At 49.6% G+C, this 24,697-nt stretch overlaps 1 protein-coding gene across 2 annotated transcripts in view; it reads right to left on the reverse strand.

The window, feature by feature from the left end:
- Positions 1-22,063, reverse strand: part of FRMD5 (FERM domain containing 5) — a 41,857-nt gene extending 19,794 nt beyond the window's left edge. For both annotated transcript variants that reach the window (XM_043489910.1, XM_043489909.1), the window contains exons 1-6: positions 21,956-22,063; positions 17,965-18,007; positions 17,660-17,738; positions 8,673-8,770; positions 6,307-6,430; positions 3,513-3,600 (exon numbers count right to left, since the gene is read on the reverse strand). In XM_043489910.1, the coding sequence (XP_043345845.1) occupies positions 3,513-3,600; positions 6,307-6,430; positions 8,673-8,770; positions 17,660-17,721 (372 nt within the window). In that variant the 5' untranslated portion in view covers positions 17,722-17,738; positions 17,965-18,007; positions 21,956-22,063. The remainder of the gene's footprint in view (positions 1-3,512; positions 3,601-6,306; positions 6,431-8,672; positions 8,771-17,659; positions 17,739-17,964; positions 18,008-21,955) is intronic.
- Between the last annotated feature and the right edge of the window lie 2,634 nt (positions 22,064-24,697).

Genomic DNA, 24,697 nt, shown 5'->3' on the forward strand with positions numbered 1-24,697 from the left:
GGTGGCTGTGAGTCCCGCTTTGTTCCTAAATAAATGCCATCTCTCCATGTGGAAGATCATGAACGACAACTGGAAGAGTACAACATGGAGACATCGAAGCTTCGAGTCCCAGTACCGTCCTTGCCAGTAACTCTGGACGTTAGTCCCTCAAAGCTCAGTGTTCTTATCTTAAAGAGAAGAATGTCTTCTTAGCAGAGTTGTAAAGATGAAATGAGACACTCTGTGTTCATGCCTGGCATGTGCCAGCTCTCAATAAATGGCACCTTCAAGACTCATGATAGGAGGGGCTCATGTGATGGGTTTGACCAGTCCATGAACCTCGGCAGGGCAGGGGGCCACAGTCTGGAGACCAGGGCAAAGCACCAGGCTCAGGCTCCCCGGAAGGAGCAAGATGGTATCCCCCTAATGTTGGAGAGGTGTCAGGCTGCAGGGCAGGCACAAGCCTGGGCCGTCAGCGCTTAGCTCCATTTTTCTCCTCCAGCAGCTGTAGGCTTGGTCTGTTGGGGGCTTCTGCCAGAAGCTGGGAAAGGCAGAGAGCTCAGGATAGCTTCTGAATTCAGGGTTCATGTATTAGTGTAAGACAGCTAGCTACTGGAGCCCTCTGGCTGTTCCACCCAGAGTTGGTAGGATCCCCTCTTCCTCGTCCCAGGGCCAGGCAAGGACACGCTGGGCAGAAAGAAACCATCAGTGTGGACAGGAAGAACAGCAGCTTCTTAATCAGTTCAGGAGCACAGAGCCCAGCGGAAGCCTTGTTCTGCTCTCTTTTAATTATCGAAACGATTCTTCTTCTTCTGGCCTCCCTAGGGCTGTGTGCCCCAGATTCCCAGGGCCCAGTAATTGCCTCTCTGTTAATAGAAATCATCAGTATTTATTACACCGAGCACTCCAGCTTACTTCGGCTCCCCTTGTAGCAACATTAAAGCGAGTGCTTGGTAGCCTATCACCAAAGTGACTCTACTTAGAGGCAAGAGGAAAGGCTCCCAGACTGTTCTCCTTGCCCAGGAGGGCTGAGGAGATCCTGAGCTGGAGCCCAAGGAGATGAGCCGTGGGGCCTGCAGCAGGGCCCTGCGTCAACAAGAAGTATGGAGCCCAGGAACAAGGGAGTGGAAGCCCAGCGAGACGACTGCTCCCATCTTCTCCTCAAGGAAGTTTCCTGGGCGCGTCTGCTCCTTAGAGATGCACAACAGGAAGGGACCTTAGTTCATAGTCCTGCTCTGCCACTCAGGGCCTTGCACACTGTGGCCTGCTGGAATCTTCATCTTCTTGCCTATAAATCAGGAAGAATAATATCCACATCCCAGTGCTAGCATGAGGATTAAATGAGAAAATAATGTGAAAGGATTCCAGTGGGCCTGCCCGGGAAGGTGTGCCACAAGCCTCTTCTTCCTCCCTCCTTCTTGGAGTTGGTGCTGTGGGGATGAAATGATGTGATACACGGGATTGGGCCTCGTGTAGTGCCCGGTATGAACGCTGGTTCCTTCCTGCAGCCTCTTCACCTCTCTGTCCGAAGGTGGACAGGCTCAAAGACAGGGCTGAGCCAGGAGCCCCACAGCCCCAGGGTGTGTGTGGATTTGGGCTGGACACCAAGCGGGCTGCCCCTTAGCTTCCAGATCTCCCGAGACAACAGGAGAGAATCTTCACCCATTCCACTCAGTTGTCATGCCCAGGCTACATGCCACCAGGTGACGGCCCTGCCCAGCGACCCTCCTCTCCTCAAAGGGACTGAACAGATGTGGGGTCAAATGCAGAGGTGACCTGGCATCTTCTGTGGACCATATACATCTTTAGGCAGCTACATCTTTTTTTTTTCCCCAACAAAAGGTCTCATGTGTTTATTACTAAGCCAAAAGCTCTAGTGCAGAAACACTTGACACAGAGAAAAATCATTTTCCCAATAAAACACACCCAGCAGGTCAGACAGTACGGATGCTCTCAAAGTGATAATGATAAGATGCACGTGGCCTTGACGCAGCCTAAATGTGTGCCGCTTCATGTGTGAGGCTCCTGAAAGACCCAGCTTGGTTTCTTCTCCAGCGTCTTCTCCTGCAGTTGTACCTGATTTTATTACCAGTTTTCATTTGAATCCATTGGGAAACGGGATGATTCCGCTTTTGTTTCTTGGCCAGGAATCGCTCAGTCCTGAAAGTCTTGTGAGAAGACGCGGAACAAATTCAGCCACACACAGGATGGCAGAGAAGAAAAGAAGGCAGCGGTGTCTCCTAAGGTCCTGAAGTGACTCAGGGGTATCTGCTGAGGGCTTTCACACAGACAAGGCAAGGGAGGCTCAGAGAAGCCTCTGAAGGCCCCAGTAAGGAGGAGGCCAGCACTGAAGCCAAGGCCGGCTGACCCCAAAGCACTCTTTGCTCCTCTGCAGCCCTCTGCCCTTGGTATCTGAGCAATCGACGCAGGTTAAACTACGCTGGTGGTGCAGAAGGCATTATTCAGGAAGCTCTGCTAATTCATTTGCACATACCCATGTCTTTTTTTTTTTGTATAAACCAGCATGACAGTATTTTCTGACAGTGCTGGCCCTCAAGAACATGGGTTATCTGTCAGTAGACTGTGCTGGTGGACAAGGAACTGTGGAGCTGGGACGGTGGCCAGGTTTCTGAGTGCCAGAACGTTCTCAAAGTTAACTGAAGTTTCGGCATTTAATACTATGCAAGAGCATCTCCTCACCAAGGGGCCACCACGAGAAAAGTAATTCTGGCTTCTTTGGTTTCTGTTCTGCTCTTTCTCGTTGGAAGCCTACGCTGCCCCTCACTTTTTAGGAATGAGAGGTCAATGTTAGGAGTCAGTTTTACTGGGGTCTCTCTGGTGGTGGAGAGAAAGAGGCACAGATCCAAAGACTGAGGCAGAGACCAGCAGCGTCAGAGCTGGAATGAGATGACATGCGGGGATCCAGCCACAGACAGACAGGAGAGAGGGCCATGGTCTCCACTGCTCTCCTCGGTGTCCATGGCTGCCCGAGCTCATCTCCCAAGTACCAGACGCATGTGAGTAATTACAGAGGGTTTCTCCTGGCAGAGCCTCCCGGGCTGGTCCCCGTCCCGCCCTCACAGGCGCATAATGGAATTAAGTGTGACTCCACTGCAGCTCTACAGTCAATAAAACCCACTCCTGGACAGAAACTAGATTATGGGTCAGGGAAGGGTGGGCCGTGCACTGAGCTGCCTCTGATCATTCCCTGAGGGTGGGGGGGGCTCCCACATTCCGCCTCTCCTTGGTTCCATCAAATTACCCACGGCTGCCAAAGGCGGGCCCTGGTTTCGGATTTGTTATCTAGATGGACTGTGCCTGTATGCTTCAGCTCTGATGTGGCACAAGATTCTGCAGCGTGGAATCCAGAGGAGTTTTCACCATGAGATGTTTTCTCTGGCCTCTGTCACTAATGAAGCCAATCATTCCAATATTGAAGGGGCAGGGGGGTGCAGGGATGAGGTCCCTCCCTGTCATCCTCTGATGGGCAGGGGGCAAGATCAGTGCCGTCTCCAGCCACGGGGGTGCCTTACCTTACACGGGTGGGGGTCCACTCCGTACGTCTCCAATGTCTGCGCTTTCCTTAAAAAGTTCAGCTCTGAAGTTGCTGGTGTTTGACCACTGGAATAAAGAAAACGAAGCGATTCAGGATTTCCTGTTCCTATAGGTTCCCCTGAGATGAACTCAATTAAGAAGTGCCCAGGGTCTCTCACGCTCTTATTTTTTTCCATGGGGTGTGCTCCCTGCTCTGTCCTAGGACCAACTTCACAGACTGTATTCTAGGGTCAAACCCTCAGATGTTTTCAGAGTGAGGCAGGCTGTGTGATGAATACATGGGCTGAGTGTAACACCATAGGGAGTGGTGGGGACTATGGCAAACTGGGAATGCTGCCCCATCTAATGAGGGAAGCTGCTCTCCAGCTCCAAGATGGTAGTGTTGGAAAGCAGGGCCCAGCATTGCTAGGTGTGATTTTTAAAGAGAATTCAGACATACTGATTTTGATGTGGCATTTCCCAGTTTTAAATATGATGGGGGCAGAAAAAAATACACCTGTAGGCTGCCTGCAGGCCTTCTGATCTAGACTGAGATACTAAGACAGGACCTGTGTATCTTGTTGCCTAACCGTCTTCCTTTACCAGAAGGGAACACGGGACTGGAAGGAAAAGAGATGCAGTGAGAGACGCTGCTGAGCTCCCCAGACTCCACCATAGCTCTGCCTGCCCACAGGCTGACTATGAAGAGGAAACAGACAGAAAAAGGAAGAAACCAGTGCTGGCACCAAGCCCTCTGAAGCAGCAGCCTTGAGCCTCGTCCCCCTCCTGCTGGCTCCTCAGCAGAGGCGTGGACGGGCTCCGCACAGGACCGGGGCAGGCCGGGTCACACGGGCTCTCAGCGTCCAGCGCCCTGGCAAGCTGACGTCCTTCCAGTGATGTGGGGTGGGCTTCAGGGTCAGGAGGGGGCGGGCAGTTTGTGCAGTCAACAACTCCCACGGCTGCTGGACAGGACTGGAACTCTCTAAGGTCATCACCTGCCTCAAGTCCTATGGCAGGGCGGGAAGACAAACCCTCCCAAGGAGGAGCAACCCCGGATTCCCACTCCTGTCTTTCCGGAGAGGCAGCAATCCATCAACACCTCAGCAGCCTTTGGGTGGCGAGGTGTGAAACATACCACAGAATATAATGCACAGCCTGGGCCCTCAAGGATCTCAGAGCCGGAGAGAGGAAACACCAGTTTTACGTGATGAAGATGAGGCTGAGCCTGTGTGAGCAGTGAGGGCCCTGTGGACCGCAGACATGTACCTCCACCAGCGCACCAGGGACACGGGGAAGGTGTTGGGAAAACGCTGGCGCAGCAGGCAGAAAGCCAGGCCCCCGAGGCCACTGAGCACCCACACCCCTTCCAGGGAGGCTCTGCTCCCTGTCTGGAGGCTGCAGGGCTCCGTGGGCTCCATTCACCCCTGGAGTCGGCCCAACCCTCTGGGGCCCTCCAGATGGGCATCATTTCCTGGGGGATCACCCTGACTTCTGTTAGGTTTCTGGAGGACTGTCCCCAGTGCTCTGACTTCTAAAATCTTCCTGGCAGCGCCTCCGGGCAGTTCCAGCAAACCCTGATCTCTCCTTTGAATGAGCTATGATCCGTCATCATCTGTGTCTATTCTGACTTTTACCACAAGGGGCTGCTATTCGCTAAGACTGATCGGAGGAGCCGTGGGAGGGGCTGGGATTCCACCTCTAGAGGGGTCTCCATTCCTCTAGGCAGGGTGGGGTCCAATCCGGCCATACAGAGCGGGCAGGCGGTCTGTTTATAATGATAAGGAGGCTTTGGGGACATATTTCTAGGTAAAATCTTTGAGTGCAGGTGAAGGATATTTTTGGTTTTTTTTGGGGGGGGGGGGGTCATCAGTTAGCAACTAGTTTAAGCTTAATATTATCATTAGGAATATTTTCCCCCCTCCTGTTGGGCACTGTTCTTCCCCAGAAATGTAGTTACAAAAATATGTTAGAAGATTTTTAAAAATTGTACTGTATTAATATGCTGTGTTGAATGTAAATTTTTTCTTCATAGTTAACCAGTTTGGAGCATCAACTCCAGCATGCCATACAAAGGAGAGCCTAAACACCCTTTTGTTGCTTTTTTATTTTTAGATAAAAATCAACCTTTGTAGAAAACCTTATTTCATATGGATGAAAGGATGCATTAATACTATTTTATGGACTTGGGCATATTCTGGGTGAGCTAGGACAACCTGAGGAGGACAGTTACCTCCTGCTTCTAGCTGCTTCTCCCCTCCTTCCCTGGGTACAGTGGTGTGGGGTTGAGGGAGGCAGTGTTAAAGTCACACCCCCCGAACCGGGAATCTCTGGGCAACCAGAGCATCTGGCCCTGCTCAGTCCTATCCGCTGACCCAGAGTCACAGACCAGGGGTGGAGGTGGGCCCATTTTCTTAACCTGTCCTCTCTTCTCTCTGTTCTCTTTTGCTATTTCTTTTATGTTTTCCTTTCCCCCGGTTCATACTTCTGCTCCACACACCCCTATGGGCCCCCTCTGCCCCGCCCCAGTCTCTTCATTTATCTTAGTGAAGCAAATACCTTTCAGAGGCAAATCCTTCTCCGTTTTCCTTACAATATAGCATCTCTCTTGCCTTTAAGCCTCAGCCTACACCACTGTTCTTGGAGAGGGGGCCTTAGGGTTGTACCATCAGTGGATCACCGAGAACGGAACATCGTTACATCCTGGAGTGAGGAGGGCTGGGTCTACTGGAGCCGGTGCTGCGGGCACGGGCTGTGGGGGAGACGGTGGCCTGGCCTGAGCCGAGGGACACTCACCTGAGCTCTGTCTTGTGAATCTCAGCGATCTTCCTTTCCAGCTTCTCTGAATGTTTAGGGAAAAACTGGAACTTGGAGCTGTAGCCTTCGGGGTGTTTTCCTGGGTCATAATCCCCAATCTCCGCTTGCAAAAGGAAAGCAGAGGAAGACAATTGTGGAGACAGGTAAATCGTCACTGGCAACACAACAGGAGGCTAACACACACAGCGAAAGCCAGAGTCTGCACCAGATTTGCCGAGAACAGGGATCCTGAGCACGACTGTCGGTGGGGTGGGGGGGGTGGGGCGGGGGGCAGAGGGCAGGTCCTCGGGAGCAGGCCCAGCTTCTCCCTCACGTGCACATGGACTGTGTTGGTTTCAGGGCCACGTGGAGAGAGTGGAGCTGAGCCTGTGTTCTGAGGCCACCACGTGTAAAACTGCTGTGAAACAGCAGACCCCTGCACCACGCCCACATCCATTCAGCCACGAGGAGAGAGCCTGGGAGCGAAGCTCTCTGTGGCAGCGAAGGAAAACTGTGAGCCAGATCAGAAGATCAGAATCTTTTGGGCCTTGGCCACATCCGAAGTCTAAGTCTCGTTTTGAGGATTTTAGCAGGGACACGGCCAAATGATGACTGAGGCATGACCCAACAGAGTCATGACCCAAGTTGACTCAGAACTCAACTCTCGTCCAAATCAGATCAAGTGAATACATCTAAGTAACAAGTCACTGAGGGCTGACCAGGTGCAGGCCCCTTGGAGAAGCCTGCAGAGTGGAAGACTGGCTGTGACCGGAGAGTGCCACGGGGTTCAGGAGCATCGGGTCCCCAGGCTGACTCCTCGGTTCCCTATAGGGAAGGGGGGCTTCCTGCTCCTGAAAATTTAGAGTCTATCCCCCAACTGCTGAGACCTTAGATCTCTGAACTCTGCTCACAGTGTATCTCTAGGTCAGAACCCAGCCTTCTCCACAGGGAGCATTCCACAGGGAACGCTGTGTGTACGTTAGGAGGAAGGACGTTGAACAGTTCGGCCGCTGTGTGGTTGTCTGTTCTCCTTCCCTAGTGAGAACCACAGCCAGTGCAGGTGAGAAGTCTAGAGTGAGGAGTAAATATTAAGGAAAAAAATGTGCCCTTTTTTCACAACTGAGTCTTGTTCTGTGGCACTAGTCTCTTGATAGTATCTTCCAAATTACTTGGGAATTTCTATCATTTAGCAAGAGACTAAACGTTTCCTGGGGCTTAATGTCTGAAATGACCTTGAGCCATGGGGTCATTTATTATAATTTTACTTAGAAAGCTCCCAGTGGGAAACATCAGTGTTGGATATCAGTGACTTCTTTAAAACACACAAAAAAATTTCAATATGGCTGTCAGGGTAAAACTAAAGAAAAGACTAGAGTTTATAATTTCACTTAGATGGGACCAGGTTTTCCTTTATAAACGAAAGGGATCTCTTTGGGTACCTTAAAGTTGGCAAGCACCTTCCAGACTTCCTACTTAGGTAGATTTTTAAAACAGGAGTCTCAGAAGTCAAAGTTCCAACAGAATGACTTTTACATTCATAACGCAGCTGTGACATTTTTCTTGCCGGAAGAACTTTAGTTTCTTATTGGCAAGCATTTTTTTTTTTTAAGGTTCTATTCACAAAGTAGCTTCCTGGAGTTCACAGATTTCCGATTATGAGTTCAGTTTCTTTGGTAGAAACTCCGCGATTTTAGCGCTATGATCCAAAATAACCCAGTGACAGTTTCAGGCTGAAGGACTAACAGAAGTCCAGGAAGTGGCACTTAGGAATCTCCTGCATCTCATGAAAGGAGAAGGGATGATGTATGAAGAGTGCACAGCTTTCCCTCTGTTTTGCCAAAAAAAAAAAAAGGAAAGCCAGTCTGGGTACTGGCTGGGTACAGCCCCAATTCTTATTTGTGTGTAGAAAATGGGTTTGTAACTTGGAAACATTTTCAACTTTGAGCACTCTGAATGGAGAAGTCTCTGAAACTGACACCAGAATCCCAAGACGCTTCACATCTTTGAGATTTGCACAGAAGGACAGGAAAAAATACAAAACAAAACAAACAGATTTGGATTACTCTCCAGAGGCTTAGTAACTTTATCAACCAAGGATGCAGGGAAACACGCCCCCTCCTCCCACCCTCCCCACACCAAACAGAGTCTGAATGGCTTGAAGGGGCTGCCAGAAAGACTTGAGGTACAGACAACTTGAGGCTGAGTGGTCAGAGCTTTTTGGATCAAGGGAGTCCAGGCAAAGTCCTTTAACTTGGACTCCGTTTCAAGATACTGTTTATATCCAAGAGGTAGTCATCTGTGGTAACTGAAATAATGTAATCAGTACTTTGCACGAAAAGCAAATTTATCCTGTCAAAAGTCATTACCTTGAAGGATATATGCTGCTAACAAGGCAGCATCTGATGTCTTACAGAGGAGGCGGCCGTGGTAGAGATCCCTTTTGATCTGCAGGAAGACTAAATACCTGGAGAGAAAACAGAGAATGAACTATAAAGGATTTCTTTGATTGCTTTAAAGACATAAATATGTAATATCAGCCTATCAAAATCTCTGTCAGGACACTTTTACTACCTTAAAACAAAAATCTCAAAACATGCCCCAGAACAAATACATTTTTCATATCCCTGAGGACTAGACTCTTTCAAGCACTCTGCCCTGAACTGATTTTGAAGTTCAATTCCAAATGACCTGTCAGTTTCCTTCTGCAGCTCAAAACAGAAATGGTCTTTCCTGGTTAAAAGCACTGTGCCCAGTGTTGGGCTCTGGAAGGAGCCAACCCCAGTCACTCAGCACCGACAAAGCAACCTGTGTCATGAGAGAGGAGCTGACGGAGCCTCTCTCTACCTCGGACCCTCGCTGACATCTCCTGAGAAGCAGGGGACTTCCTTGGTGATCCAGTGGCTAAGTCTTGGCGCTCCTCATGTAGGAGGCCCGGGTTCGATCCCTGGTCGGGCACTAGATCCCATGTGCCGCAACTAAAGATCTCGTATGCCATAACGAACGGTTATTGAAGATCCTGTGTGCTGCAACTAAGACCCAGTGCAGGTAGGTAGACAGGTAAGGAAGTAACCAGTAAAGAAGCAGAAATGTGGTGAAGGAATTAGCCCTTGGGAGGGATCTGCCTCTGCTTGCCAGTGGACCTGTCCTTATGTGGAACAGCCCTCCTTATTGGCAGAGGTCAACCAGATCTCTCAGAATCTGAATAAGGCGTGGGAAGAGGCACTGGTGAGGGATGGACAGAAACCTGTGGCTAGTATTTCTTCAACCACAGGGAGCTCTCACATCAGGTGGAAGCAGGCCGACTCTCAAGAACAACACATGGTAGCTGACGTGTATTGAGCACTTACCATCTGCCAGTCCAGGGATTACTGCAGCCTCTCAGCTAATTTGCACATACCACTCTGAGAACAGATACTGTTACTGTCCCCTTTTTATAAGGTAAACTGAGGCTTCAGTGATTTTCTCACGGGCACATAACTGGAAGGTGGCAGAGCCAGGATTCAAGTCCAAGACCGAGGTCGGCTCTTCATCACCATGTTATTCCTCCCTATGCCATGGCTGCTTTGTAGTCTCACAAGTGGTTGGGTGGACCCTGTGACCACAGAATTGTTGACGCTCCATTTTGAAAGGTCTTTGTGAGGAGTGGAGTCTCTGATGTTCATTACATCACAGATCCCCTGAGAAGGGCAGAAGCCAGGGGTATCAAGTCCTTAAGTGAGTCACCCACCACAGCAGTTCTTTGGCCAGGGGGCATCTGTGGTGGTTTAAAACATGTCCACAGGGAAGTCCCCGGCGGTCCAGTGGTTAGGACTCCATGCTTTTACTGCTAAGGGTGTGGGTTCAATCCCTGGTTGGGGAACTAAGATCCAACAAGCCATGCAGTGAGGCAAAAAACAAAAAAAAGTCCAGAAATTCCCCGATACTCCACATTTCCAGAGTGGAGTATTAATTTGCTCCATCTGAGTGTGGGTTGGACTCGGTGGCTTGCTTCAAACAAGCAGAGTCAAGCAGAAATGATAATGTCTGACATCTGAGACCAGGTCATAACATCCCTACAGCCTCCTCCCTCATTCTCTCTTTCTCCTAGATCACTCATTCTGCTCGAGGACACTTAAGCAGTCCTGCCGAAAGGTCCATGTGGTGAGGAACTGAGGCCTTCTGCCAACAGCTAGAAGTGAACTGAAGCTTTCTATCAACGGCCATGTGAGTACACCATGGTGGAAGTGCATCAGTCAAGACTTCAGATGACCACAGGCCCAGCCCACCTCTTGGCTTCAACCCCAAGAAAGACCCTGAGCTGGAGCCCCCTAGCTAAAATGCCCCTGAATCCCTGACCCACAGATACTCAAAGATGAGAAATACTTGTGATTTTAAGCTAAGTTTTGTGGCATTTTGTTAAATAGTCATGGATAACTACAGCATCCCTACAGGAGTAATGGGAATATAGTGAAAAGTAAAAGTCACTCAGTTGTGTCCGACCCTTTGCGACCCCATGGACTACCTAGTCCATGAAATTCTCCAGGTCAGAATACTAGAGTAGGTAGCCCTTCCCTTCTCCAGGGGATCTTTCCAACCCAGGGACCAGCTGAGCCACAAGGGAAGCCCTGGGAATATAGTAAAATTCCCTTAAATTTCATTAGCTTGAACCAAAAAGAAATTAGGCTCTTCCTGGACAACTTGAGGTTTCCATGCTTCTGTTTTCAGGCTGAAAAATAACACAGAGGATTCCATGCCCCCTGGATCATGTGAGAATGCTCAAAAGAAAGCAGACCACAACTTCTAGGGTGAGGGGGGTCACCAGCAGGTGACTCAGAGCCCGGGGCTTGGTGATTCAAGTAATTAAATAGAAACGGAGTAATCGTCATTCTCTTCCAAGCCCTGCTACTCAAAGTGTAGCCCATCTTACAGAGGTATCAGCAGCAGTTGGGAGCTTGTTGGAAATGGAAAATCAAGTACATGTGAGACCTAATGAATCAGTTTAACAAGATCCCCAGGTGATCTGGACATAGATTAAAATCTATGAAGCACTGTCCCTAGGAAATTCAAAAGCATCCTTCTAACCACATTAGGATGGACCACCCTCCTCAAACCAAAGGGAGGGTGACTACTGCAGTGTGGAAGTTAATAAGAATTCCCCTCCTCTTCTCACTGACCATATCCCCGATCGACCCAGTATTTGCCAAGGAAAACTGAAGGAAAATTACGTCATGCAGTAAATAGTAATTTTTTAAACTGAATCTAGCAAATCAACCCTGAATATTCATTGGAAAGAGTGATGCTGAAGCTCCAATACTTTCGCCACCTGATGTAAAGAGCTGACTCACTGGAAAAGACCTTGATGCTGGGAAAGATTGAGGGTAGGAGGAGAACGGGGCGATGGAAGATGAAATGGTTGGATGGCATCACCGACTCAATGGACATGAGTTTGAGCAAACTCCGGGAGATACTGAAGGACCAGGAAGGCTGGCGTGCTGCAGTCCATGGGGTCGCAAAGAGTCAGACACGAGTGAGCAAGTGAACAACAACCACTACCAAATCCAGTTTGTCTACACTCTGCTTCCCATGGTGGAATGTTACAAGATGTGTGGAAGGGAGGGGCTGGGCCTTCTCTTCCTCTCGCCCCTCCAGCCCCCACCTGCCACAGGCTTTGGGAGGACGTGGCAGCAAGCCTTTGGCCTCCTGCTCGTGAATCACCTCCTGGACCTGAGTTCACGCATCACTCTGCCCACACCCCTCTGCTTGTCTGGATCCAACATTCAGGGACAGCACTTACTGGACTGAAGGAGAGGTTTCAGAGGCCCTGGGCAACGATCCTCAATGTGGTGGTGAGGAGAACATCCCCCGGGGTGGGGAGCATGTGAGTCTGGGTTTGAAAAGGCTTGTCCAGAGCTTCTGATTTGCTCCCTAAGGGGGATACATGCCTCCTCACAGCGAGAACCACAATCGGTGCAAGACAGGGTCCTCGGGTGAGTTGGAGAGGAAACAAGGCTTTCCACTGCAGGGCGGCCTTCCTTCAGCCTTCTGGAGGCAGAACAGCTACAGGGAGGTCAAGGGGCAGGCCGTGGGAATATGATCCGGTGATGGTGCGATCACAGGACGGGAGGGACAAGGGAGGGGCACGTCAGCATCCTAAAGAAGCACACCGCAGTCTTCAGAGGACGGGAAGAGACAAGCTCATGAAAGAAGCAAATGATGGCTCCATGGAACGGAGTTACCCAGGGGGTCCCCCCTTCCTTTTCTGCCCCAGCGGCTTCCATCAAGCTTGGTGTTTTGTTCATTTGAGAAGGTAACCAATGACTCATTGTGGTCGGTCATGAAAATCCATCTCACATGACTCATAGCATCCTTATGCCTATCCCCAAGATGCCATGACATGTTCTCCCCCGCCACACAAAGGCCTAAGGAAGACCGTCTCGTTGCCGGGGGCTCTGTCCTCAGGGCTGCTATGCTGCCAGGTGAGGGGTCAGCCTGCTGGGCTGCCCAGACCAGCTGTTCATGACGAGCAGGCAGGCTGGGTACCCAGGCTCGGAACCTCAGAGGAGGAGTCACAGAGCCTAATTCCCACATTTTAGAGCTGAGGAAACAGAAGCTTTTTCTACCTGATACTTTTTCTACCCCTGTGGTTAATTCAGTGAGCTATGGTTAGGGAGAGAAAGGTCCTAAATGAAGTCAGGAGAAATCCTTGTCATCAGAGAGAAATTCTCACTGGAAAAAAAAGAGCAATCAGCTTTAGACCAGGTTTAAGACAAAAAGGCTTGCTCTTTAGCACATGTTTTTGGTTGAATTCTGCCTCTCTCCTTTTTGCTTCAAAGAGGCTTTACCTCACCTCCGATTTTGTTTAGATGCCAAGCTGTCCTAAATGGATGGAGGACCGTGCAAAGGCAGATTGTGCGAGAGCCTAAAAGATGACAGAGGAAAACTCAAGCGTTTCTGGAACACGTACGTCCAAGGTACTAGCATTGGCATTGTGATTTCTGACATCAGAGGGTAGGGATGAATCCAGAGATATTCCCACAATTAGAGGGTCTGAACTCTGGAAAGCACTGGTGGCCTCTGAAGAGTTTCTTCCAGAAGACCCTTTGGCCCTGGCTTCCTCTCTGCCCCTGGCTTCCTCTATTTTCTGCCCTCCTTTTCCCTGACTGTGATCAAGTTTATGTCTTCCTCCCCAATACTAGACTGTGGGCTCCTTGGAATTAGAGATTCATGTTTCATTACCTTTAACATTCTTCTAGAGAGCCTGTGACTTCCGTGGTGGCTCAGACCATAAGGCGTCTGCCTGCAATGCGGGGACTTGGGTTTGCTCCCTGGCTTGGGAAGATCCCCTGGAGAAGGAAATGGCAACCCACTCCAGTATTCTTGCCTGGAAAATCCTGTGGACAGAGGAGCCTGGCGGGCTGCAGTCCGTGGGGTCACAAAGAGTCGGGCACGACTGAGCGACGTCACTTTCACTTTCAGAGAGCTTATACATCCTATGCCTCTTCACCCTCCCTCCCTCCCTCCCACCCACCCATCCAGTTCAGAGCACCCGCCTGTACCAGGCACAGCCACAGCGGCTGGGAATACAGCAGAGAAACAAACTGAGTCCTCCTTCTATGGAGCTTACATTCCAGTGATTTACTCAGGTTTTCCTCCGTCATCTTTTAGATATGCTGTGTGCCTTTAACATGCACTCTTTCATTTAATCCTCACAGCAACTCGATGAGGTGGTTACTGTTTTTAATCCCTGTCTCATACACGAGGAGAGGGAATGATCAGAGGCAGTGCTGCTTGCTTTGTCCCATATCCAGCTAAAGAACAATCTGGGATTTGAACTCAGGTCTTCTTGATGCCTTTGCCCAGGACTGGCAAACTAAGCCTGCCACCAGGGTCCCCAGTGAGATGAAACAACATTTGATTGGAACACAGCCATGCTCATTCATGTATGTGTTGTCCACGGCTGGTTTTGCATGACAATGGCAGAACAGAGTAGTTGTGACAGGGACCATATGGCCCACAAAGCCTAAAATACTTACTATCTGGCCTTTTCCGGAAAAAGTTTGCCAACCCATCTTAGCCTAAGCAAAGCTCCAATGATATTCGCTGTTGGAATAAATTACCTATACACTTTATTAACATTTTTTTAAAATGGCCTAAAAAAATCTATTAACATTTTTTGAGCACCTGTTCAAACATGTGTCGGGGCTGTTTGCTTCCTTGGAAGGTGGGGCCCAATTGGCACTCAGTTTCCTTCTATCGCTTGATCTTTCAACCAGTTCGAACACCTGCAGCCGTTGTTAAAAGCTAAATCTGGTGCCTAATCCCCATTTTCTCTGCCTGGTCTCTAGCTCAGACAAGAAAATCTATTTATTACTTTAAAAAATGACAAAAGAGATTAATCAGGATTTGGCAACTAAATTTATCATCTGGGAAGAATCCAAGAGATAAATTGAAGCACAGTTCTTTACTCCCTACCTCATCCCTCCTCTCAGCCTGGCTTTATGGGGACAGCCGAGACGGCGGTGAAATTTAGGACCAATATTGCCCGGAAGAAACACACTGACAGCTAAATTAGTCTGGCAGGAAGGTGGGGTGCAGGGCTCTAAGCCAGGAGTGAACTGTGGGCATTGAATGAGGCGAGGGCAGGCACCCACTTAGATGCAGCTAAGCCCAGGCCTCCAAAGAACGCCTCAGGGAGCAGGGACACAGACTCCAAAGCAGACCCAGGCGCCCTAAGAGTCACACTCCTGGCAACGCCTGGAAAAAATGTGCCCGAGGGAAGGAGGGCCGCTGAGGTGGAGAGCAGGGAGAAAACAGTAGAGCGTTGGTCCCCAACCTTTTTGGCAGCAGGAACTGGTTTCGTGAAAGACAACTTTTCCATAGACCAGGGCGGGTGGAGGGTGATGGTTTCTGGATGATTCAAGCTATCACCTTTCTTATGCACTTTACTTCTATTATTATTACCTGAGCTCCACCTCAGATCATCAGGCATTAGATCCTGGAGGCTGGGGGCCCCTGTGGAGGATGGTGGGCATACATGTGTGTGGAGTGGGGTGGAGTTCACACTCTTGCCATTGTCTTTAAAGTCTGCTGACGTGGAGAGAAGCCTGACCCTGGCTTTCTCAGGCCTCAGCTGCTTAAGTGTCCCCAGCTAGCGTCTGTGACAGAAGAGGTGTGGGGATTATCACATCAACAAGGGAGCAAAGCCAGAACTTGTGGCCTGTGCGGAGCCCCTGGGGTCCACAGGCCATGTGACGGGCCTGGCAGTGAACAGTGAGCCTTGGCTCAATGCCAGGCTCCCTGGGGGTGCATTAAGAAGTACAAGACCCCGTGTAGTGGTTAATCCTCCCGACAAAGCTGTGAGGTACTACTGCCATCCTCATTTTATAAACAGGGAACCTGAAGGTCAGAGAAGTTAAGGATTTTATGCTCAAGGCCACACAGAAGTAACAGAACAGGATCTGAGCCCCCAGGTCTCTGCTGCCTTTGGTGGGGGGCACATGAGTATTATGCAGTGACATTTGCTTTAGAAGAGTCTATGGTTAAGATCTCCTCCTAACGAACTGTATATTTTTGTCCTTCAATCAAATCGGAAGGCCGTGTCTGCTGTGCTCTCGTGGGCAGCCCTCTGGGTTATTAGACCAATCCCTCTCATCCTCTCTGTTAGTCCAGGGAGGTGTGGACGAGGTGATCCTGATGCTGGGTGTTAGGAGGCGGGGAGTCAGGCTCTCAACAAAGATGTGTTAAACGTGCCCTGACACATGGACAGGAGCGTGGTCTTCAGGGTTGGCCCTGGCCTCCTCACCTCTTTCCAGAGAGAAGGGGGGAAGGAGGGAGGTGAGGGAAGGGGGAGGGGAGAGCTACGGCAGACACTCTGGAAGTCATGAGCAGGGCGTGCGCAGTCGCTTCAGCTGTGTCTGACCCCATGGACTGTAGCCCGCCAGGCCACTCTGCCCATGGGATTCTCCAGGTAAGAATACTTGAGGGGTTGCCATTCCCTCCTCCAGAGGGATCTTCCCAACCCCGGGATCGAACCTGTGTCTCTTGCGTCCCCTGCCTTGACAGGCAGGTTCTTTACCACTAGTGCCCCCTGGGCAGGGCAGGCCAGTTCTTTGCCAAAACTCTTCTCTGCTTAAGTGGTTAAACACTGTGGTTCTCCCCTCACTCTCCTGCCTAATGCTACAGGCTTGCTCCTGAATATGGATGAGCTTGGTTTTCAAAAGCCAAGTGGGAGGCACGCCCACTTCCGTGTGGATGAGCAGGGCCTGCAGTCTGCAGGTGCCCAGTTCAGGGGCATGAGATTTGGTTCTAACTGCACAAGGCACTGTCCTCAGTGCTTTAGGCTGGGCGGGCTCAGGATTTAGAAACAGGTCTCAAGGCCTTAGAGGACCAGCAGTCTCTGCACTGGCAATGACCTCGTCATCTTTGCTGTCTCTAAGGGTTTTTGGTTTTGTTTTTTGCTGCACTGCTCTGCATGTGGGATCTTAGTTCCCCGGCCAGGGGTTGAACCCACGCCTCCTGCAGGGGACCACTTGGAAAGTCCCTGTTGTCTCTAAGACTTTAGGGGAGGGGTTAGAGCAGGCTGGCACAGCCGTCTCCTCCTTGGCTTGAGGACTTCCTGGCCTCACGTCTTTACCGAGGGCTCCACCCTTTACAGGGAAACGTCAAGGTTTTGCTAATGTCAAAATCAGATCTTTCTAACAGAAAAATTAAGAGTCCCAGTTCAGAGAGTGCCTGAACCTTTGAGGCAAGACTTTTAGAGTGAATTCGGCTCAGATGTACCAAGCCCTCGAGGAAGCGGTGCCTCTCCTGTTCACTGAACCTCTTGTAGATTTTTTCTCATCCTCAAGTGCAGCTGCCTGCCTTCTCTGCAACATGACCCCCATAACGAAGAGTTTATCACGACCCTGGGCCGTCAGCACCCTGGATGTCACCCACTTGAATTTAAAATCTTCAGCGTTTTCCGGCTTGTTTTTCAGTTTCTTGCTCTGCCATTTAGGCTGCTGGAGTCTATTTCAAGCCCCCCAATAAGCAGCAACACAGCCCTCTCCCAAAACATCCCTGGTGACCACATCATTGGTGAAAGAAAAAAATGCTTTTGAGAAATTCATTACTCCAGTTACCTTTGCAGATGACCAGATTAAGATGAAGTATTCACACTTCTTGAAGGAAAGAACCTTAATCTGTTGCAATTCTACTGAGGAGGTGAGCAAAGAGAGCATGCGGAAGTGAAACGCAGAAGTAAGGCTATATTTAGGAAGAATTCTTGCCTAGCCGAGTTAGGAGCTTTCCAAACAGAGGACCTAGGAAGTTATGGCCCCTCTTTCCTATCCTTCCCAACAGGTCTCCCTCTGAGGGATGTAATAACCAGCCTTACCTGGTTATTTCTTCTTTCAGGGCCACAGGGTCTGCAGGGTAAAACTTCACACGGAAACACATGGTGAACGGAGGCTGGGCTGCAGAGGGAAAGAGGTGTCCATTAGCAAAGACCCTCCCCAGAAGACGACGGGACTCCCTGCCCCACTGGACGCACAGGACTCTGAACCATCAGAAGATCCTCTCATGTTTAGGGCCAACTTCCGCTCAGGACAGAGGAAGGTTCCTAAGACACACTACAAGGGGGAGGATTCCTCCCGCCCTCCCTGGGGGTGCGGCGTCCAGCTTTTCATGGACAGTACTTACATCTCAACTGCTTCACCACAGACTTTGTAAACTCCAACCAATGCTGAAACAGAGAACACAGGCCAAGAAAATCCTAATGAGAAGCAGTGTCAAATATATCTTGCTGTATTCGATTTAAATAGCTAGACAGATTGTAGCCCAGGGTGAAAGCGGCTCAGGAGCCTGTGATATGTACGTTTGGAGAGTAGAGAGTGATAGGATTTTCTGAAATAAGCTCCCCACGGAACCAGCTGTGAAGTGGGGAAGAGTTCCAGCTTCGGATGCCATTTCTGGGGCTCCCTGGCAATGTCGCCTTCCAAGATGGGGCGCCAGAGTTCTGAGCCATGTTTCTGGTGTACCGATGGGCAGCAGTGAACGCTTGGGTATGTGCTGGGGACAGAACTCCACTTGGCTTGGGTAGCGAACGGCTCCCTTTAATGAGTTGTGTGTGTCTGTGTGATGTGGTGGGATTGTGGGGAAGTGACGACACACAGAGGCTATTGGGAGCAGCTCTCGAAAGCACTGGCAGGTGGAATTTCATAAACGGTGAGAAGGCAGGGATTGGTGTGTGTTTCGTTTTTGTTTGAGCAACGCATTGCCAGCCCTCGTGTGAGGGAATACATACTCAGAATTCCTTGGCATCCAGGGATGTTTAAAATTTAAGTCTTGTAAGATACCCAACCACAACTAATGTAGTATCCTGTTTTCCCTGGATTTTCACAGAGGCTGGACATAGTAGCAACACATTTTTCTTCCCCCCACGGTACTTATGTTTGGGTAAGGAAGCAAGGAGACAGGTCTATGTCAGTTTCCCACTTCTACATGGATGCCTTATAAAATGCATTATTGATGTTTACTGCTTTTGTGCTAATAAGGAAACTTGAAAATTTGCAGAGAGCTAGAAGAGCTGATATTCGGGGCTTGATTATCTGGAAGTAGCTTAAAAGCACTGACCACAAGCTCTGGGAGGGCAGGAAACTCTGCCTGTTTCCCACTGTGTCACTGGTGACCAGCTCGGCATTCAACGTTCAGCTGTTAGATGGATGGAGGAGCTAGTCCTCACTTCTCTTTTCTGGCGACTTTTACTCAGTCCCGGGGAGCGTCTTGGCAGAGTCCTCTCTCTGGCAGGAGAGCAGCCGGGGCCATGCAGACACATCCTGGCCTCCCTCGGTGCCCAGATCTCACCTTCTGGGCTGGGCCGCGGTTCGTGCAGTTAATGGACCCACTAAGAGCCAGCTCTCCCATCAGCTCCACGTGGATAATCTGAGCTGACACTCGGCTCTCTTGCTTCCCTCTGATCTGAGTTCCCATGAGGCTGGCAACTCATTATAGCCACTCAATGTGGTTAAGAGGTCCTTCTCACATTACACGGCCCACCGCAGCGTGGCTTCCCAGGGAAGGAAAGGCATGGGATGAAATTGCACGGAAATGACTGGGGTTCCAGGCCGTGCCTGGGAAGGCGGAGGAGGCCGGCCGGTGCAGAGCACACCGGGATTGTGGACAGTGAGATGAACACAGCACATGTCTGGGGCTCAGAAGACAGAAGGCCCGGGGCACTGGACCCATAGATTAAAATAAACAAAGGTAGATAGACTGTGGGCTGACCCGGTGGCCCAGATGGTAAAGAATCCCCCTGCAATGCAGGAGTCCTGGGTTCGATCCCTGTGTCAGGAAGATCCCCTGGAGGAGGGCATGGCAATCCACTCCAGTATTCATGCCTGGAGAATTCCATGGACAGAGGAGCCTGGTGGACTACCAGGGGCTCGCAAAGAGTCGGACACAACTGAGTGACTGACACAACAACCACAACACAACTAAGTGCAATGCCAGATCCGTTATCAGCAGAAGGCAGAGAGGCTGAATGACAACAGGCTATTCCTCTTGGCAACAGGTGGAGAGAAGAGTTTGTACTGGAGTGAGACTCCTGAAAGAAGTGAGGCTGGAGGAGACTCAGAGGGGTGGGCAGGCAGTGGAAAGCTTGTCTAAGAGACTTCAAGGGTCTGGTAGAAAAATCTTGAGAGCATCCCTCAAAATGTGGTGAGGGCCAGGGTGACCTTTTGCAGCTGTCTGGCTAAATCCAGGTCCCAGAATCACTAGCAAATTCATAACACTGGCTTGGGGAGGGGGGTTAGGAGAAGAGTGAAAAGAAGGTTCAGAGACGGGAGCTTCCACCTGTATTTGGGTGAGCGGACCCGTGTGGTAGTCTTCAGATTCGGGGGCCTTGAAGGACAGGCTGAGATCAGGATGAGCCCAGGGCCTGAGGCACAACAGGGGACGGGGGGTGAGGGCAGCTCCTCCAAGCGTGGCCAGAGGAATCCTAGATCCCAGAGACCCCCGCAGAGCAGGAAGTGACGTCATGGATGTGAGTGCCAGGTTCTGCCTCCCTGGTGCTCAGGGAAAGAGGTCTAAGGGGAGCCGGGGAGCTCACCTCCTCCATCTCTGACATGATCAGTAGATATAGAAGGACAGTTCTCTACTGGTCCGTTTCCTCACAGTGCTCAAGGACCCTTGCAAGCCTCCTTGCTCTGCTTAAACCCTCAACAAAGGCACAGAATCAGGTCACCTTAGAGGTTATAGGGCAGGAATTCAGCAGGGAATCCCAGAAACCACACAGGCTCTGGCATCAGGCAGGTCCGAGCAGGAGACAGGCTTTGTCAATTGCCTTGGGCAAGTGAGGCAACCTGTGGGAGACTGTTCACTTGTCTGGAGAGTGGATGGTCAACTGCCGGTATGCATCTCATTCATGGGAAGGATGCAATAACTTATGTGAAACTCTCAGCTTCATGCATAACACCTCAGCGCTCAACATCCATCGGCTCAAAGGTCTAGGTGTGTGCCCAGCATGGAGCCTGGCACACGGCAGCCACTCCATCAAAGTTTATTTCTCCTTTTCCTTATTTTTCTCTGTCTCCTTTGGCTTTAAATCTCTGTAATCTCAACATACTCTCTTATTATCCTCAAACACATTCTAAGTGAAAAACAATGAACAGGATACATTTTACCCTTTTTTCTTCACACACCACTGTCTTTGGAAGGTGAAGAAGAACTGCAGGATTTGCAAGGGCCAAAAAGCCTATATCAGTTAGGCTACATCTCTGTCCTGCCCGGACAGGGTTGCTGTGGCACTCAGATGAGGCCCCTCCTAACCAGACCAAGGCAAGCGTGCCCATTTACCGGGGAACGTACAGGACAGCCTCAGACTGTGCCCTGGGCTCTGGGGCTACCACACCAGCCCAGCCACTCTGCCTCTAACCGGGCAGCTTTGGGCAAATCTCTTCAGCTCTCATGCATATTAAAAAGCAGAGATGTCATTTTGCTGACAAAGGTTTGTATAGTCAGAGCTATGGTTTTTCCATTTGTTGTGTATGGATGTGAGAGCTGGACCACAAAGAAGGCTGAACACCAAAGAATTGATGCTTTCAAACTGAGGTGCTAGAGAAGACTCCTGAGAGTCCCTTGGACAGCAAGAAGATCAAATCAGTCAATCCTAAAGGAAATGAACCCTGAATATTCCCTGGAAGGACTGATGCTAAAGCTGAAGCTTCAATACTTTGGCCCCCGTGATGCAAAGTGCTGACTCACTGGAAAAGACCCTGAAGCTGGGAAGGACTGAGGGCAAGAGGAGAAGAGTCGACAGAGGACCAGATGGTTGGATGATCATTGACTCAATGGATGTGAGTTTGAGCAAACTCCGGGAGATAGTGAAGAACAGGGAAGCCTAGTGTGCTGCAGTCTAAGGGGTTGCAAAGAGTCAGACACGAATGAACAACTGAACAACAACAACTTCAGCTCTCCAGGTTGCCATTTCAGTGTCTAACAATCGATGGACCACGCCAGGTGAGCTCCGCTGCAGGGTGTTCCAGGTCTCACAATATGATCTGAAGAGATGACACCCAACTGCAGGGTCCAGTTGGTCCCCTGACTCCTGAGGCTAAGCTCTGAACATGAATGACAAGGCCTCAAGCTTACCGACTGACCCTCTCCCCCATCCATACTTTGAATATGGACTTACCCGCTGCTTATCAGGGTCCACAAAGCGGATCCCAAAATAGTCTTTCTCCAGTAGATTCAGGTGGTGGCAGAGCAGATCAAACAGGTATTGGCCTTTGGCATCTCTCTGCAAAGAAAGCAAGCTCCACTGAGAAACGGAGTGTAACTGTGTTTTGATGGTCATTAAAGGTCACTTGTGACAGTTGCGTGAGGATGTGAAAGGGATACATGTTCATAACTGTGTCCTCCCCGTTGTGATGGATTCAACATTCTTGAGAATTCTGAAGCTTTTAGCACCTGGAAGGAGCTCAAGAACCCTTCCTTCCACAAAGATGTCAGAGAAGGCAGACAGAGTCAGGTAGGCCCAGTTCCCTCCTCAAATGCACACAGCTTTCCTTGAGACTGTTGGGTGGAACATGCCGAGTCTAGCTTGTCTCCATCCCCATCACCAACCCCACAGATGAAGCCATCACCATCTCTCACTGGGGACCCAGCCAGAGCCTTCTAGCTGGTCCTCTGCTTCCGGTCTCTCCCTCGCTCCACGCGGCGGCCAGGGTGACCACCATTTAGACAAACTTTTTTTTTTTAACTGAATAAATAATGCAGGCACATAGTAAGATATTCAACCATACAAAAGCATATACTATGAAGAGTAAGTCTCCCTTGGACCTCACTCACCCTGTGCTACAGTTCCCCACCCCAGGAGCAACCCCTTACCAGCTTCTTGGGTATCTTTTTTCTTTTTTTTTTGGTTTTGACTTTTTTCTTTTTAATTTGAGGAGGATTATCTGGAAGAGAAGCCTGATGAGGAAATTAAGACAGAAGTAAAGAAAACTTAGTGAAAAATCACTAAGTCACGTTTCTCAACTTTTCCACCATGAAGATCCTTAAGATGTATTTTTCAAACATTTTCAACTGTAATGCTTAGTTTAGAACATTTTATACTGCAAGCCAACACATGTATCCATATGTACATGTATATGTCACTTAATATACGTGTACATGTGTTATGTATATACACACATAATTAAAACAACATTCACAAAATGCTCTCCTTACTAGCAAGATGTAGGTTGATATTTTAAGTGCTATCTATGACTTCACTAAGGTAATTTCAGAACCTCTCCTGAGTTGTGACCTACAATTTGAAATACACTGTTAGAAGTTCTCTTCCCAAAAGTTCATCTCAAACTTGGATCTTCTTCTTCTTTTCTTGTGTATCTTTAATGTGGTTATATTTTATACCCAGGCAAGCCTATATATACACATATACATCTTCTCTTTTTTAAAAAATCAGCGGCATATTTTATACTGTATTCTGTTTCTTGGGATTTTTCCCCACGTAGGGTCTCTTGTGACTCTTCCTGTAACAGCACATATACACACGCCTCACAGTTTTAAACTGCAGTGAGCACATTGTGATCTTTAATTACATTATCGCTCCTGCATAACGCTGTCAGCAAGGGGCTTGTCTTGCTCTCAGAACAAAATCCAAACTCTGATCGTGGCCTCAAGGCCCTGCATAAGCTAGTTCCGGCTTCCTCTCTGAACTCCCCCAAACCATTCTCCCTCCTCTCTGGCCACAGTCTCTCTGCTCCTGAGCATGCCGAGGCTCTTCTGCATCTTAGCGTCCTCTCTGCCTAGGATGCCCTCCCTCCACTCCTCATCTCCTTGAGGTCTCAGCTCACATGTCTCTGGTGCAGAAAAGTCTTTCCCCTATAGAATGACCCCTCCTCGTCTCTTTGTAGGTCCTTTATTTATCCTGTTTATTTCCTTCATGGCACTGACCACAGTCTGTCAGTGTATTGTTCATTATTTGTTTACTGATTTATCATCTGCTCCCTTTCTAGACTACAGTTTTCATTTTTTTTTTAGTTCTACCACTTTATTGCTACCAACCCATCTCCCTCCACCCTCGTGAACACATGCTCAGTCATGTAACCCCATGGACTGCAGCCCACCAGGCTCCTCTGTCCATGCACTTTTCCAGGCAAGAATACTGGAGTGGGTTGCCATTTCCTTCTCCTAGACTACAGTTTTCATGAGGGCAGAAGCTACCCCCCAGAATCCAGCACAGGGCTTGGCATATGGCAGGGACGTCCTCAATGCTTATTTGCTGAATCAGTGAATAGCAGGTGGAGGGGTGGCCAGAAGGTTTTACAGACTGTCAGGAAATTAGGTCCCTCACTTCTAAACCCATAACCTTCTCCTTCAGGGACCTGCCTGGAATGGGCTGGGAGGAGAATGACTTGCAGGTAAGTGTCAGGACAGCGGGAGCTCTGCAAGTCAGCGTCTCTGGGCCTCTCCCCAGCGGTCTCTGCAGCTCAGCCAAGATGCTCGTCTCTGGTGGATCTGTGTTTAGTGCTGCATCGAAATCAAGGTGGTCTTGTAAGATCCGAATCATCTCACCTGGGACAAGGCCCAAGGCCATGGGGCGTTATGGGAGGGCCTGGTCCTGCTCTAAGAATGGGCAGATCTTCAAGACCTCTTCAGAAGATTTACCCCTCAGAGACTTCCCTGATGGTCCTATGGCTAAGACTCCATGTTCCCAATGCATGGGGACCAGGTTCAATTCCTAGTCAGGGAACTAGATTCCACATGCTGCAACTAAGAGTTTGCATGCTGCATCTAAGACCCAGTACAGCCAAATAAATAAAAATACATTAAAAAAATATAAAAGAAAATAGTTTACCCCTCATTATTTCCCTTCTGCCAGCTCACCTGATACTTTTCAAAAAGAACTAGGGCAGGATAATAGATCTCT

This window comes from Cervus canadensis, chromosome 17 (genome assembly GCF_019320065.1).
Source record: "Cervus canadensis isolate Bull #8, Minnesota chromosome 17, ASM1932006v1, whole genome shotgun sequence".
In the NCBI taxonomy this organism is placed as follows: Eukaryota; Metazoa; Chordata; class Mammalia; order Artiodactyla; family Cervidae; genus Cervus; species Cervus canadensis.